Genomic DNA, 18,128 nt, shown 5'->3' with positions numbered 1-18,128 from the left:
ATGCCGTGGAGCAGCTGGGCCCGTGAGCCATGGCCGCTGAGCCTGCGCGTCCGGAGCCTGTGCTCCGCAACAGGAGAGGCCACAACAGTGAGAGGCCCGCGTATCACAAAAAAATAAATAAATAAAATAAAAATAAAGTGTACAGTTCAGGGACTTCCCTGGCAGTCCAGTGGTTAAGACTTCGCCTTCCAATGCAGGGGATGCAGGTTGGACCCCTGGTCGGGGAGCAAGGTCCCACATGCCTCGCTGTCAAAAAACCAAAATATAGACCAGAAGCAATAATGTAACAAATTCAATAAAGACTTTTAAAACGGTCCATGTCAAAAGAAATCTTTAAAAACAGTGTACAGTTTAATGAGTTTTGATAGTGTATACACCCAAGTAACTACCACCACAATGAAGAGAAAGAACATTTTCATGAAACCAAAAGTTCTCTTGTGCCACTTTGCAATCAGTCCCCTCTACTCATGGCCCCAGAAAACTACCAATCTGCTTTCTACTTTTGTAGATTAGTTTTCTGTGTTTTAGATTTTCATATAATGAAATCATGTAGTGTGTTCTCTTCTGTGACTGCCTTCTTTCACTTAGCATAATTTTTTTTTTTTTTTTTTTTTTTGCAGTACGCGGGCCTCTCACTGTTGTGGCCTCTCCTGTTGCGGAGCACAGGCTCCGTACGCTCAGGCTCAGCGACCATGGTTCACGGGCCCAGCCACTCCACGGCATGTGGGATCTTCCTGGACTGGGGCACGAACCCACGTCCCCTGCATCGGCAGGCGGACTCTCAACCACTGCGCCACCAGGGAAGCCCCATAATATTTAAAAAATTCCTCAACGTTATAGTATATATCAGTAGTTCATTCTCTTTCATTGATGAGTAGTAATTCCACTGTGTGACTATACTACCGTGTGTTTATCCACAAGTTATGGACATCTGGGTTGTTTCCAGTTTCGAGCTGTTACGAATGAGGCTGTTAAGAACGTTAAATATGTCTTTGGGTATACATATGTTCAGATTTCTCTCATTCCATTTTATTTCTCCTAGGTAAATATCTCGGAGTGGAATTGCTGGTTGATGGGTCATATGGTAAGTATATGTTTAACTTTTTAAGAAACCACCAAACTGGGGATTCCCTGGAGGTCCAATGGTTAGGACTCCCAGTGCTTCCACTGCCCAGGGCATGAGTTCAATTCCTCATCGGGGAACTAAAATCCTGCAAACTGTGTGGTGTGGCCAAAAAAAAAAAGAAAGAAACCACCAAACTGTTTTCCAAAGTGGTTGTTCCATTTCTATCAGCAATGTATGAGAATGCTGGTTGCTCTACATCTTTACCAACATTTGGTATTGTCAGGCTTTTTAATTTTAGTTACTCTAGTGGGTGTAATTTTTATCTCATAGTGGTTTTAATTTGCATTTCTCTATGACTATTGACACTGAACATATCTGCATGTGCTTACTGGACATACATATATCTTCTTTCCTGAAAGTTAAAAAAAAAATCCATGGCATTTTGATTAGATTGTTTCATTAAGATGTAGGAGTCCTCTATGCACTCTGGACACACAACTTTTGTCATTAAATCTATTGTAAATATTTTATCCCAGTCTATAGCTGTCTTTTCATTTCCTCAATAGTGTCTTTCAGAGAACAGAATTTTAAATTTGGTGAAGTCCATTTTATCAAATATTCCTTTAAGGTTCATGTTTTCTTCTGGAAGTTTGTGATTTTAAACATTTAGGTCTAAAGGCAATTTCAAGCTTATTTTTATGTTTGGTGTGAGGCAAAGCTTGGAGTACAACTCGCCCCTCCCACCCCAAAGTCGGTAGCCAGTTTTTCCAGCACCATGTGTTGAAAAGATTATCCTAGGAACCTCTGTTGAAAATCAACTGACCATGTACATGTGGTTACATTTCTTGCTATTTGGTTCCACTGATCTATTTGTCTGTTCTCATGCCAATACCATGCTGTTTTGATTTCTGTCGATATATATTAAATCCTTAAATCAGCTAGTGTAAATTTTCCAACTTTGTTCTTTTTCAAAAATATTTTGGCTACTCTGCATCCTTTGAAATTCATGAACATTTTAAAATTAGCCTTGTCAATTTCTATAAATAAGCTTACTAGGATTTGGATTGGAATTGTGCTGAATTTATAGATCAATTTGGGAACTGACTAAACACAGTGAGTCTTTTGATTCATGAGTATGGTCTCTGAGAGAAATGAGGACTGGTCTCTTCAATGAATTAGGTTTTTTATTTCTCTCAGTAATGTTCAGTAGTTTTTAGTCTATGGGTATTGTATATACTTTGTTCAATTTATCTGTATTTCATGTGTGTGATATAGGCATTTAAATTTTTCATTTTCCAATTGCTCATTGCTAGTATATAGACATACAATTGATCTGTATGTATTGACCTTACGTCCTGAAGCCTTACTAAATTCATGTATATGTTCTAGTGAATTCAATTTTTATATCCCTTAGGATTTTCTACATAGAAGATCATGTAACCTTGAATAAAGAGGATTTCTTTTTCTTTTCATGCCTATTTCACTGGCTAGTACCTCCATTACAATGTTAAATAAAAGGGGTGAGGCTGGACATCCTTGCCTTGTCCCTGATATAAGGAAGAAATCATTAATTTTTTCACCATTAAGTATAACTGTAGGCTTTCCATGGATGCTCCTTAACATTTTGAAAAAAATTCTATTTCTAGTTTGCGGAGAGGTTTTTAAAAAAAATTATGAATGTGTGTTGAATTTGGTCAGATGGCCATATAGTTTTTCTTTTTTTAGTTTCTTAATATGGTTAATTGCCTTGATTGAATTTTGAATATTAAACCAATCTTACATCCCTGGATTACACTCCACTTGATGTTAATATATTACCTTTTTAATATATTGCTGAAGTAATTTGCTAAAATTAACTTAAATATTTTTGTATCTTGCTCATGGAAGATATTAGCCTACAGGTCTTTTTTTTTTTCCTTGAGATAGTTTTGTCTGGCTTTTATATCAGAATAATCATGGTCACATAAAATGAGTTGGAAAATGTTCTCGCTTCTATTTTCTGGAAGACTTTGTGTGGGTCTGGAATTATTTCTTCCTTAAATGTTTGATAGGACTCAGCAATAAAGCCTCTTGGCCTGGAGTTTTGTTTGTGGAAAGGTTTTTAATGACATTAATTTATTTATACATATGAGAGTATCTAGGTTTTCTATTTCTTTTCGAGCCAGACTTGGTAATTTGTGTCTGTCAGAGAATTTGTCCACTCAATCTAGGTGGCAAATTTATTGGCATAAAGTTGTTCATAATGTTCCCTCATTGTCTTTTTATTTTTTATTTTATTAAAAAATTTTTTTTTCTTTTAATATTTTTGGGCCATGCCACACGGCATGAAGGGTCTTAGTTCTCCGACCAGGGATTGAATCCATACCTCCTGCAGTGGAAGGGCGGAGTCTTCTTATTTTCTTCCTTCCTTCCTTCCTTCCTTCCTTCCTTCCTTCCTTCCTTCCTTCCTTCCTTCCTTCCTCCCTCCCTCCCTCCCTCCCACCCTCCCTCCCTCCCTCCCACCCTCCCTCCCTTCCTTTTTTTGTTGGCTGCGTCTGGTCTTAGTTGAGGCACGCGGGATCTTTCTTTGCCGCGTGCGGGCTTCTCTCTAGATGTGGCACAGGCTCTTCTAATTGTGGTGTGCAGGTTTTCTCTCCCTGGTTGTGGTGCACGGACTCCACAGCGCGTGGGATCTGTAGTTTGCAGCACGTGGGCTCTCTAGTTGAGGCACGCAGGTTCAGTAGTTGTGGCGCAGGCTTAGTTGCCCCGCGGCATGTGGGATCCCAGTTCCCCGAAAACCAGGGATTGAACCCACATCCCCTGCATTGGAAGGCGGATTCTTTACCATTGGACCACCAGGGAAGTCCTGGAAGGGCGGAGTCAACCACTGGACTGCCAGGAAAGTACCCCCCCCACCCCACCCCCACCCCCCACCCCCCGCCCCATTGTCTTCCCGTTGCGGAGCACAGGCTCCGGACGCGCAGGCTCAACGGCCATGGCTCACGGGCCCAGCCGCTCCACGGCATGTGGGATCTTCCCGGACCAGGGCACGAACCCGTGTCCCCTGCAGCCGCAGGCGGACTCTCAACCACTGTGCCACCAGGGAAGCCCCCGCCCACTTTCTGACTGGGTTGTTGTTTTTGATATTGAGCTGCATGAACTGTTTGGAGATTAATTCTTTGTCCGTTGCTTCGTTTGCAAATATTTTCCCACATTCTGAGGGTTATCTTTTTGTCTTGTTTATGGTTTCCTTTTTTGTGCAAAAGCTTTAAGTTTAATTAGGCCCCATTTGTTTATTTTAGACTGATCTTATTTTCTTATATAAGCACTCAAAGTTATAAATTTCTAAGTACTTCTTTAGTGGCATTTCTCTAATTTTATTACATTGTGTTTTACTTATCACTCAGTTTCAAATATTTCCTAATTTCTCCTGTGATTCTTTTTTCCTCATGGGTTATTTAGAAGTGTTTCTAAATATTTGGGGATTTTCCAACTACCTTTCTCTTATTGATTTCTAACTTAATTCTGCTGTAGTCAAAGAGCGTACACAGTGTGATTTTTTTTTTTTTTTTTTTTTTGCGGTATGCGGGCCTCTCACTGTTGTGGCCTCTCCCGTTGCGGAGCACAGGCTCCGGATGCGCAGGCTCAGCGGCCATGGTTCACGGGCCCAGCTGCTCCATGGCACGTAGGATCTTCCCGGACCGGGGCACGAACCCACATCCCCTGCATCGGCAGGCGGACTCTCAACCACTGCGCCACCAGGGAAGCCCTACAGTGTGATTTTAATTCTTTTAAATTTATCGAGATCTGTTTCATGTTATAGCATGTGATCATCTTTGTGAATGTTTCAAGTGCAACTGAAAAGTGTGTTTTTCTGCAGTTGTTGAGTTGAATGTTCTATAACACTCAAAGTCAAGTTGGTTGACAGCATTTTTGAAGTATTTTATACCCTCGCTGATTTTCTGTCTACTTGTTCTATCAACTGCTAAGAAAGTAGTGTTTAATTCTCCAATTGTAATTGCAGTTCTGTCATTTTTTGCTTCATGTACTTTGAAACTCTATTAGGTATATAGACAAGTAGAATTATTATGTCTTATCAAATTGACCCCTTTATCATTATACTGTAGCCCTCTTAATCCTTGGTAATACTCCTGTTCTGAAGGCTCCTTTGTCTTATACTAATGTAGCCAAAAGATTTATCTTTTTCCATACCTTTGCTTTTAAACTATGTGTATCTTTATATTGGTTTTATCCAGCCTGACAATCTCTGTCTTTAGACTGCAGTTGTTTAGCCCATATTCATTTAACTAATTATCACTATGGTTAGCTTTAAATAGACCATCTTGCTACTTGGGTTTTTTGTTTGTTTTTGTCCCATTTCTTCTTTCTTCTTTCTTCCTCCTCCTCCTCCTCCCCCTCCCCCTCCTCCTTCTTCTTCTCCTCCTCCTCCTTCTCCTTCTTCTTCCTCTTTCTCTCCTTCTTCTTTTTTTGCTTCTTTTCCTGCCTTTTAAAAAAATAAATTTATTTATTTTTGGTTGTGTTGGGTCTTCGTTGCTGCGTGTGGGCTTTCTCTAGTTGAGGAGAGTGGGGGCTACTCTTTGTTGCAGTGCGCGGGCTTCTTGTTGCGGTGGCAGTGCGGGGGCTCTAGGCTTGCAGGCTTTAGTAGTTGTGGCACACAGCCTCAGTAATTTTGGCTTTCAGGCTCAATAGTTGTGGCACACGGGCTTAGTTGCTCCATGGCATGTGGGATCTTCCCGGACCAGGGCTCGAACCCGTGTCCCCTGCATTGGCAGGCAAATTCTTAACCACTGCACCACCATGGAAGCCCCGTTCCTGCCTTCTTTTGATTATATTTTAATATTCCATGTTATTGCCACAATTGGTTTAATAGCTATACCTCTCTTTTTTCTAGTAATTGCTCTAAAATTTAACATTATGCATCTTTATCTTATCACAATATCAAATAATATTATATACTTTATGCCTAATGTAAGAAACTTATTTCTATTTTCTCCCATCCATTATTTTTGCTATTGTTGTCATACATTTCACTTCTACATATATTGTAAACTTCACAATACATTATTAGTTTTGCTTCAAAGAGTAAATGATCATTTAAATAACATTTTAAATGAGGAGAAAAGTCTTTTATAACCACTCAGGCATTTTCTTTTTCTCTCTCGCTGCTTCAGTTTGGATAGTTTCTATTGCTATGTCCTTATGTTTACTAATATTTTCTTCTTCAGTGTCTAATTTCATGCAAATCTTATGTAGTAAAGTTTTAATTTCACATATATACATTTTTTATCTCTAGGGGTTTAATTTGGAACATGGCTGGTTGAAACAAGAAGCTAGTGGATGGCACTGTGGATTCAAGATCCTGGTTAACACTTAAAAGATAATTGCTCCTCACTCAACAAAGCATGGTTCCATATATATATATGTAATATATATATATGTATTTTTTAAATTATTAATTTATTTTTGGCTGCATTGGGTCCTAATTGCTGCGCATGGGCTTCTCATTGCGGTGGCTTCTCTTGTTGCGGAGCACAGTCTCTAGGTGCGTGGACATCAGTAGTTGTGGCTCACTGGTTTCAGTAGTTGTGGCACACGGGCTTAGTTGCTCTGCAGCACGTGGGATCTTCCCAGACCAGGGCTCAAACCCGTGTCCCCCTGAATTGGCAGGAGGATTCTTAACCACTGTTGTACCAGGGAAGCACCAATATATATTTTTAATAGCATCCTCTGACTAAGAAGTAGTATTGCTTTTTTTTTTTTAATGCTGTACCTAATTCTGAAAACTTCAACTGAATAAATATCTCAGAGGAGACTTTCTGCCTTTAAGGACCACTCTGAATGGTGGATTCTGAGCCTCATTCCAGTTAACTACATGTCTTGTTATAAACATTTCTCTAGGCTCATGTAGCTATAGATATACAAACATGTGTACCTATGTATATGTACATTTTTGTTTGCTTTACAAAAATGGGATTTTATTACATATATCTCTATCTTTTACTTTTTTTTTACTCATTAATAATATATAAAAATCCTCCAACTCAGCTGGTGTAGATCTATTCAATTTGTTTAAAGGCTGCATGATATTCCAAGATGTAGATGTACCCTCATTTAAAAACCATTTCCCGGGCTTCCCTGGTGGTGCAGTGGTTGAGAGTCCGCCTGCCGAAGCAGGGTACACGGGTTCATGCCCAGGTCCAGGAGGATCCCACATGCTGCGGAGCGGCTGGGCCCATGAGCCATGGCCGCTGAGCCTGCACGTCTGGAGCCTGTGCTCCGCAACGGGAGAGGCCACAACAGTGAGAGGCCCGTGTACCGCAAAAAAAAAAACCATTTCCCTACAGATAAACATTCCCTTTATCTCTCCCTCTCTCTCTCTCTCTTTTTCATGTGTAAACAGTGCCACAGGAATCATCCTTGTACGTGTATTTTCTATCTACTGGTGCTTTTATTTCTTTGGGATAAGAATTTCAGGAATGGGATCACTTGGTTGAAGGATGTGTATAATTTTTAGTTAAATAGGTATATCCAGATCGCTTTACAAAGATACTATACTATTAAATTTTCACCAGGAATGTTTGAGAAAATGCTTTTCCTCTATCCCTACCAGCAATAGGTATTATCATTTTGTTTTATTTATTTTTGGTATTGTAATTTTAAAATGTTTTTGCTCATCTGTTGAGTATGCAGTGATTCTACATATTCTATGTTCATATCCTTTTCCCATTTTTCTTTGGGGGCTTACACAGTGTCCTACCATCAAATAAAGGGGCAATTAGTTCAGTGCCAGTAGTACTTGTTGATTCTGACCATATGGAGTTCATCCCACTGAATCATTTGGAAGTGGGCCTTTTTTTTTTTTTTGGTGTTTTTTGTTAATGCCCATGGTTCTCCTTGTCCCAACTTCAAGTATTAGACACTTCCTGGGGGTACTTCCAGAACTTTTACTGTCATCTTCTCTGCACACCCACCCCCTTCACACACAGGTATTTAGGAACACTCATTATCTTTCCTCTAGCCACAGGAGTGGGACTACCCTCAGGCTCATCCACCTAGACCCCTTCTTCTGCAGTGGCTAACCTTCCTCTTTAGTGCCATGTTGCATTCAGGACTTCTCAATGAAGCTTGCAGTCTCTGAGCTACACCCAGGAAATGACGCATAAGCCCTGGTGTTCTTAAATTTCTCCTCAACCTACTTGGAATTTCTAAGTGTCTATAATGTTGCCCTCAACATACAACCCTGGTTGGGGTATAAGGGTGTAATATCAGATATAAACTCTGACTTAGGGATCCAGGCAACCCCTAAGCAGTAGTCACAACCCCTCCAACCTCCTTCTCCCATCAGCTGGTCACAACTTCCCACTGACAGAAAAAGTACTTTGATGTCATATTTTGCATTCTTCTTCACCCTATGATTCTCCATTCTTTCTCAAGATCCCAGTATTTTCAATTGAAAATAGAGGCTTTTGAACTCTTGTCTCAGCTCCTCGCTGAAAATATTCAGAAACTCAATTAACTTCTTTACTCTAGACTGTATCTACCTTCCTTCGAAGATCAGCACATAACTATTGTTTGAACGATGGGAAGAAAAGCAAAAAGCATAAGCAAACCTGAGTTACTCTTCTAAATATTATCCCACTGTGTGGGATATCCCACTATGTGAGGTAATGTTTTGTACTGCACATGAGTTGGTATTAAGTTGGCCAACAGAGAATAGTTGTTCTCCAGGCATTTGTCAGGGAGTAAAATCTTGACCCATGTTACCCAATATTTATTATTAGCTCTGTTAAAAGAAACAATTTTCAAGGATTGCCTGAAAAACACACAGACATTTCAGATTTTATAAAATATATTCTTGACAAGCCAAATTAGTAGGTATCTGAGAACCTAGACTGTAATGCATTGGCTCCTTTAAGAACTGCTTTTTCTGAATTGCGGTCAGGTGTGGTATCATTTACCTACAGGTAAGGTGGTTTTAAGAAACTGTTCTGGGCATCCCTGGTGGTGCAGTGGTTAAGAATCCACCTGCCAATGCAGGGCACACAAGTTCGAGCCCTGGTCCGCGAAGATACCACATGCCGCAGAGCAACGAAGCCTGTGTGCACAACTACTGAGCCTGCGCTCTAGAGCCCACAAGCCACAACTAACTGAACCCTTGTGCCACAACTACTGAAGCCCATGTGCCTAGAGCCCGTGCTCCACAACAAGCCACCACAATGAGAAGCCTACGCACTGCAGCGAAGAGTAGCCCCCACTCACTGTGACTAGAGAAAGTCCGCGCACAGCAACGAAGACCCAACGCAGCCATAAATAAATAAATTAAAAAAAAAAAAAAAAAAAGGCTTCCCTGGTGGCACAGTGGGAGTCCGCCTGCCGATGCAGTGGACACGGGTTCGTGCCCCGGTCCGGGAGGATCCCACATGCCGCGGAGCAGCTGGGCCCGTGAGTCATGGCCGCTGAGCCTGCGCGTCCGGAGCCTGTGCTCCGCAACGGGAGAGGCCACAACAGTGAGAGGCCCGTGTACCGCAAAAAAAAAAAAAAAAAAGGAAAGAAACTGTTCTAATGAAGTCATTTTTTCACTTATTGTACGTCCAGCATAAAGATGTTCACTTCATCACTTAGGGCCCCTTTAATGGGTACTTCCAGAAGAAACTCCTGACTATACTTTTTATCCCAAATTTTTGCACTTCTTCTTAGCTCCAGTTTATATTTATCTTAAAAGCATTGTCAATAGTGTGTTTTGTCATGTTTCCCTTTCACATTCACTACTAGGAAGATTAGATTCAGACCTGTAGACAACCAGAGCAAATATTTAGGTCATTCTGGTATGCATTTTGGGCTTTGTTCCCAGCTTCACTTAGTATCCTGCCTCTTATTTTTTTCTTCTTTCACCCTACTTTTAATCTATGTTATTCTGTTGTATTTTATCTATTCTTATAAGCTTGCTTAAATCTTTTCAGTAACATGGGGATACAAACAAATAAATATAAGGTTCATAAACAAATATATTTCAGTAAAGTTTGTATCTATTTTTGCAAATCCATTTGGTATCCTGGCACACTAGTGCCTTCCCAAATCCTATTTCTAGAAATACTTTTTGATATAAATGTTTCTTGTTTTTAAGAAGCAGAATAAAATGTGGTAGGCTTTCTATTCCCAGCAGCTCTTTTCTATAGGAAGCCACCAGCAAAGAGAGTAAACAAAAACAATTCTAAGCAACCTGTTCTTAATAATGGGAAAGAAACTTAGGGACAAGTTATAAATCATGAAATACAGTGCCACTCGAGCGGTAATCTGTGATGAAAAAGGCAGAAATTGAGAATAACATCTAGAATGTTATAGCAACTTGAGAAAGTAAATGATAATAAATCAGATTTGAATCTGATAATAAAGTGTGAATTGTATTTTGTATGTCCTTTTTCCCTCCTAGTAATCCATTTTCATCAGTCCACAACAGGTTGGATATTAAAACCATCACCACCAACAACAACAACCTAAAAACGGGTCCTTCATAACAAACAGTTTGAGAAGCACTGCTTTAAGGGTCTAACCTTACCTTCCCATGGTCACAATGTAAGAAGAGTTCAGCAAACATCTGTCTCCGCATGTCAGTTTTTATAACCTCCCTGAATTCATCTGCACAGTGGCAAAGGTGCTTAAGGAGCTCCTCAAACATTTCACTTTTAAAGCCTGCAATGTGAGAAGAGATGAACTGTGGAGAAAAAGAGGATAAATGATTGATTTTAAACCGTGCTCTTTACTTGGATTTTTTCCAAGGATTCAGTTGATGTGCGTGAAATTATTGACTGCAATTTTTTCCATATCATTTGCTTGTCACTTAGATAAAGTATTTTCATGTTAGTGTTATTATACAAGGCTATGCTGCAGAGAGGTGGTCAATACAGTCCCCAACACCATATACAAGCGGGACTAGATATTTTTGGAACAATTTCCCTCTAGATCACATCAGTTTTATATGGGAGCAGTTTTAACCTCACAGTATGAAATAGCAGCAGTCATAAAATGTGGCCTATAAATGAATAGCTCTAAAAATTGAATGTAGTTTTTCTTTTGATGTAGGGGATATAAGAGCATGTGTGCTCCAAGACTGGCTACATTTAATTATTGGAGTGAAGGGATGGGGAGAGTGGGTGGTTTTTTTATCTTCTGATTTTGCAATAAAGTATCCTTTGTCCATGATTTGTTTTTTCTTTTGAAAGTCTAGAATCTGAAAACACCTATGCTCTTGGGCTATTCCTCTTGAGCCCTGTTGAATAGATTCCAAGAAGTGGGATTGCTTGCTTAGAAGGTAAACGCATCTGTACTTTTGGTAGGTTTTGACTTCAGGCTTGTACCCTTTTGCACTCCCACCACTAATGTATGAGTGGCTGTTTCTCTTCAGCCTCATCATCAGTGTGTATTGCTTTCCACATTTCTGCTAATTTGATAGGTCAGGAACATTACAATCTTGATCTACACGTGACTGTAAGTACCTTGTGATAGAGAGCAGTGTATCAACCACTGGAAGAGTTTCTGAGTGGACTCCTCTTTAGGTGTTAGCCTACCTCACAAGTCAATGATTTCCTCCTCTGCCCCAAGCACAGTGGCAGTCAAATTTGTACTGAATGACCCTGCTTCCATAGCTAGAAATGATTGGGCCATGGGAGGATACTTATCCTAAACAAACTCATTCAGATTCTCTACACTGTGAATTGAGAATTAGGACTGGGGAATGGCCAATTGATCTCTGAGAGGGCCTGGACCTGTGAATGTAAACTTAAGATTTGTTGGGAGGCCAGATTTCTCCATGTGAACTAAGGATGCAGAAGAAGTCTGTACACAGAGACAGATGAAACAAAAAGCAGAGAGAAAAGAGTCTTGATGTTCTCCAACTCCCTATTCCAGTCTCTTCCTGAAGCCAGAACAAATTCCTGCCCTTGCTTTCTGCACATTGCATTTTCAGCTATGTTAGCTCAGGTTGGTTCCTGTTTCTTACAATTAAAGAATAACAACTAATACAGTTTGTTTGAAATGGAACATTTTGTTGGCATATTTCATTGACATAATCTTTGAAATGAAGGTTATAGTCGATATTTCACTTCCTCATTAATATCATATAGGCAAATTTAGGATGTATTATGTAAGAGATATATTAGACTTGAATCCATGCTAATGAATCATAAACCATCATTCAACGGGCTTAGAGATCAAAAGAGGAAAATTTAAGCAGAGCAAAGGAGCTTTTCTAAATATTTCATTTCCTTAACTGCCTAAACAACATAATTGTCATTATTCTTGATGGATTAATGAGCATAATTAATTCCTTTCTGTTACTTGGGAAGCAGAATAGTATACCGGTTAAGACCTCACATTTTGTCTGGTGTCAAATCCCAGTTCCCATATTTACTGGTTGAGTAACCTGGGATGAGTCGCTGGACTTCCCAGTTCCTTAATTTGTTCCCTAATAGCTACCAGAGTCGCTATCTCACTGGGTCATGGAGAGGACCCTGTATATGTACAGAGTATAGGTATTTCATGCAATAAGTTCTCTGCAGCCATCGCTCTTGTCTCCTTTTGAGCTAGGTAAGAAATTGATCAGGAAGGTTTTCTTTATAAAATAAAAGTCCTCTCAGCTGACATACGTATTTTAGAAGGAAAAACTCAATGAGATCAGTGGTTCTCAAAGTGTGGTCCCTTGACAGCTTGTTAGAAATGCAAATTTGGGGACCCTACTCCAAACCTACTGAATCAGAAACTCTGGAGTGAGAACTAGAATCTGTTTTTAGAAGCCCTCTGGGCGATTCTTATGCTCAAACTCACTTAAGTTTGAATTAGATGGTCTAAGGCAACTGGTCCTAAGTATACCAGTATTCTAAGATCCTATTGTTCAATCCTTAATGACTTTGTGCTTGAATAGTAGGTACTTTTCTAAATTACTAATAAGGTAGAATTACCGAATAATTGACATTTTCTGGCAATATTGTGGCTCAGTGCTCTAATGCTGAAATAAAAATTACTGATTCATGAAAAGATTCATCTTGTTTTGTATTAAGCTTTTGGGAATTGACCTCAAAGCCATATGAATTTTCTGGCTGTGGGAATGCTATTAAATCAAGAATTAGTTTAACTGTTTCTCCAAGAGACACTTTAACATTCTAGATTTATAGCCTATGGCTTTTCTGAGTGAGCATGTTCCGTAAGCATGGGCTATATGACATGAAAGACAACCAGATGCCAAATGAACTACAAATCAAATTCCAAATAGAACAATTATAGCAGTTTGCCAGTATCTCTTGTAAAAACAGAAAAAATGAAAACATATGGTAGCTTTTGTGTTTTCACATCCTCCCAAGGAATGCGTCAATTAATATCCATAAGTCCTGAAATAATTGCTTAGATGAATTTAAGAATATGATTAACTACTAATATCCTTCAGTTTAATCACTTTGTGAGCTGTTAAACATTAAAACTGTACTTAATTAAGTTGTCTGTGTGTGCTGGATCCCAACGTAATGAATTCTAAGATTTTCCTTTCTGACAGGAAAATCAAAATGTTGAGAATGCAGTAAATGTCACACTTAACAGGTTGGTAGCTACTGTTAGATTCTACAGCCTTGGGATTCACACTTATTTAATTATAGACATACTGGAAGATTGATGAAGTAGGTGATCTGAGAGCAGTAGGAAGAAAACTATGTTTGGAAACTATTTATGTTAGGTATTAATTTCCAAATTGTGTTTGGAAGCCTTGGTAGTAAATAACGTTTTCAGAAATGTCTGCAAGCAAGAACTATAGAATATTGAAATACACATAGTATATGTGCTATCTATCATTGAAGAAGTGATATGTTCATATAGCATTTGGGCAGAAAATTAGCTTTCCAGTCTCAGACAGGGAACTTTTAAAAACAATTAATGCTAATTATATATTCAACAAAGCAGGAAAATGTTCTGATCTTTAAAAACTTTGCTTAACAAATGAATTGAACAAAGGCCTCATTTAATATCCAATAATACTAAAAGTGACAGACTGAAACACACAGTCTAACCCATACTGGTGAAAGGTGGCTTAGGCAACGTTATGGGTTTAGTGGTGTGCCCCCAAAATTCATATGTTGAAGGCCTAACCCCCAGTACCTCAGAATGTGACTGTATGTTGAGATAGGATCTTTAAAGAGGTAATTAAATTAAAATGAGGTGACTAGGGTGGGCCCTCATCTGACTAGTACCCTTAAAAAAAGAGGAAATTTTGGGACTTCCCTGGCAGGGAGCCCACTGTTTAAGACTCCATGCTTCCACTGCAGGGGGTACAGTTTCGATCCCTGGTCAGGGAACTAAGATCCTGCAAGCCCCACGGTGCAGCCAAAAAAAATTTTTGTTTAAAGAGGAAATTTGAACATGTACAGAGGGGAAGACCACGTGAAGGTACAAGGAGAAGATGGCCATCTACGAGCCAAGGAGAGAGAAACTCTCAGAAGAAATCAACCCTGCCAATTTCTTGTCTTGGACTTCTAGCTTCCAGAACTAAGAAATTAAATTTCTGATTTTTAAGTCACCCAGTCTATGGTACTTTGTTATGGCAGCCCTAGCAAACTAATACAACCAATAAGGAATTGCTGATCAGACAGTTCCTTGATTTGTGTGTTTCTTACAGTTGAAGACCACCTGGGAAGACAAACACCAACTTGGAGGATAGTTTACCATAGGCTCTCCCATTTCCCTGGCTTAAAATTCCCTTGTTTCCTCCTAAGGTTTCCTCAGGTAGTTTCACAACATATTGCTGCCTCTACCTCTCCCAAAGCCATCATTCTTCCATCTTCTGTCCTTCTCTGCCATAGCTCAAAGCACATGGAAAACAAAATGAGCAAAACAAAACAAACAAAAATTACAAAATACAGTTGAACTAGAGAGAATAGAAAGCCACTCAGATGCATACCATCTCAAGGAAAATGCACAGCCTGGACTTAGTAGAATATGTTAAAGTACAATCTTTGGGTACAGCTGATGAAGCCTCTCTATTTAAAGTTTAAACTTTGAGCTATGTCAGTTTGAAGGCCTCAGACTGTCTGATTGATATAAAACAACTGAGCATAAGGAAGTGACCATCTCAAAGCAGACCACTTTGGAGCAAGAACAAAGAATCCCATAAAAGAGAGTCTAGACAGAGGCCTGGCCCTTATTTACACCTGGCCAAGGGATACACTGGTTCCTCAGTGTGGCAGAATCAAAACTTAACATCTGAATCCCACTGTATAGTAAATTGCAGTTTTGTATATAATTATTCTTAAGCCCATTTTATAATTCAGGTGTAGACCTCAGACTGCTTGAAGCCTAGGTCTACTGAAGGATGCTGCTGGGAAACTGACCCTCAACCTTAGCCAGTTCCACAGTAAACAGGAAGGTGTTGGGTTGTTTTCACTTGTCCTTGGTGAGCAGGTAGATACGTGGAGATCATCCACAATGATCAGGTGGGAGATAAGGACAAAGAAAAGCAAAGTAAGCTCCTCAATTAGGGTGACCAACTGACTCACTTTGCCTGGAACTTTCCTGGTTAAGCACTGAAAGTCCCATATACTGAGAAACCCCTCAGTCCCAGGCAAACCAGGATGGTTTGAAACCCTCTACTCTGATTCATGCCAATAGTCTAATCCCTGTGGGGAACTCGAGGGATCCTCTGGAAGCATGCTGTGTTGTATCCTGCTTTATCTAACAAACTTTCTCTGTAAGTATCTGTAAACAAAACTTTGCAGCCGTTGTGTCTGTGGCATCTTTTCATCTCCAATCCACTGGGACAAACATAAAGCAAACTATATAGAGAGTTATTATTCTGTGGTATGCATTCACCCATTCTTTATACTTCTGTTGTATTTAGATAATTACAAGATAAAGAACACCTAAACGTTCGTTACAAATAACTGGGAATGGTGAACACAAATGACAATCTGAGTCAAGATTCTGGTGCCTAGAGTGAGCAGAACTGATAAGTAGGCCACATACCCCTAGAGAATAGTTCTTTAAAAGGATTCACTCTTGTCTGAGAAATCTATACTTTGTATTACTTTGAGGCAACAGTTGCAGCAGTCCCCAACCTTTTTTGGCACCAGGGACCGGTTTTGTGGAAGACAATTTTTCCATGGCGGGGGGTTGGAGGGAGGTTGGTTCAGGCGGTAATACAAGTGATGTGGAGCGACAGATGAAGCTTCGCTGGCTCTCCGGCCTCTCACCTCCTGCTGTGCGGCCTGGGGGTTGGGGAACCCTGGTTTAGGGGACTAACTGTGAAACTGCATCAGGGAAAGAACATCCATCAGTCAAGGGCCGATTGCTAGTATCAGTAGAAATAGAAGTGTGTCAATCTCTGGACCCTCCAGAGGTGGGAAAGGATGATCTGCATTGATAAGAGGACAGCCTCCTTCAGTTCCTCACTGTGGGATCTTCGGAGGCTCTCTTCTACCTGAGGCCATCCTTACCCTTTACTCCATGAACCTTGTCATACTAAAGGTCTTGTATATAGTCATCACCAATGGATTAGAAATAAGGAAGTTCCTTTCCCTGGTAGTGCATGGTGATGCCCTCTTCTTCAGGTAGCACTTTCCCCCACAGAAATAGTTACTTAATGATTATTAAGAACTCCATTTCAGGAACTTTGAAAACAAGGACCCCGACCACTATATAAAATATTACTTCTATTTGGAAAATGGGTTTCAAGTTCCAAACAACCAATCAACCTACAGAAACTTTTTTTGGAGAGGGGCATACAGCCATTTGAGGGACTATTATCAAAAAAAATTATGGGTACTTTTTGACAACTCAAGGTAATCTCTGCCTTAAAATGTACCAAGAAAAATTTAGACATACTTATCTCTCAGACTTCTCTTGAAACAGATTATTAGGAAATTCTTTACCAAAACAAAGGGAATTCATGGAGTTCAAAAAGTCCAGGAAATTAGGGCTTCCCTGGTGGTGCAGTGGTTGAGAGTCCGCCTGCCGATGCAGGGGACACGGGTTCGTGCCCTGGTCTGGGAAGATCCCACATGCCGCAGAGCGGCTGGGCCTGCGCATCCAGAGCCTGTGCTCCACAGCAGGAGAGGCCACAGCAGTGAGAGGCCCGTGTACCACACACACAAAAAAAACGTTTTTGGAAGTTAGAAAACACATTAAAATTTTTTAAACAATTGGAAAAACTTGAAAAATACATGCAATTTACAGCATAAACGGTAATGTCTTTAGTACATAAAGAGCATTTACAATTCCATAAGAAAAAATAAACATCAATAGGTAAGATGGGCAAAGGATGTGAACAGATAATTCACAGAAGAAAAACATTTTAATTGCACAGAAAAATATTTAACCTCATTAGTAATCAAAAAGATAAAAGTTAAAAAACAAAATGCCATTAAATTGCAGAGGTTTCTTATATGCAATAATGCCCACTATTGGTGAGAATATGGTGCTTCGAAAGCTCTCACATATTGCTAATGGGAGAACAAATCAGTATAATCAAAAGCACAGTTTGACAATAGATACCCAAATCCTTCCAATGTTTATTCTTTGACCTAGTAATTCTTTCTGGGAACCTATTCTAAGGAAATTACTGTGTCTTAGCTCGGGCTGCCATGACAAAGTACCACAGACTGGGCGGCTTAAACAGCAGAAATGTATTTACTCACAGTTCTGCAGGCTGATAAGTCCAAAATCAAGGTGCCAACAGGGTTGGTGTCTGGTGAAGGCTCTCTTCTTGGGTTTCAAATGGCTGCCTTCTTGCTATGTCTTCACATGGCCTTTCCTTAGTGCATGCATGTAGAAAGAGAGAGCGGTCTCTCTCTTTCTCTTCTTATAAGGTCATCAATCCTATCGGATTCGAACTCCACCTTTATGACTTCATTTAACCTTAATTACCTCTGTTAGCCCTATCTACTAAAAAAAAATCACACTGGGAAGGTTAGGAATTCAACATGTGAATTTGCAGGGGGCATAATTCAGTCCACATGAAGCTGTAAACAAAAGTTTATATGCAGATGTTAATCATCATATTTATAGTGAATAATGAGAAATGTCCAACAAT

The 18,128-nt window shown here is 39.8% G+C and overlaps 1 protein-coding gene across 1 annotated transcript in view; it reads right to left on the bottom strand.

Annotated features, from left to right (window-relative positions):
• Positions 1-18,128, bottom strand: part of EFCAB5 (EF-hand calcium binding domain 5) — a 78,648-nt gene that overhangs the window by 44,137 nt on the left and 16,383 nt on the right. Inside the window, exon 6 of the mRNA XM_065898035.1 lies at positions 10,623-10,778. Coding sequence (XP_065754107.1) covers positions 10,623-10,778 — 156 coding nt within the window. The remainder of the gene's footprint in view (positions 1-10,622; positions 10,779-18,128) is intronic.

Source organism: Phocoena phocoena, chromosome 19, assembly GCF_963924675.1.
Source record: "Phocoena phocoena chromosome 19, mPhoPho1.1, whole genome shotgun sequence".
NCBI lineage: Eukaryota > Metazoa > Chordata > Mammalia > Artiodactyla > Phocoenidae > Phocoena > Phocoena phocoena.
This window is presented reverse-complemented; position numbering and strand designations above follow the sequence as displayed.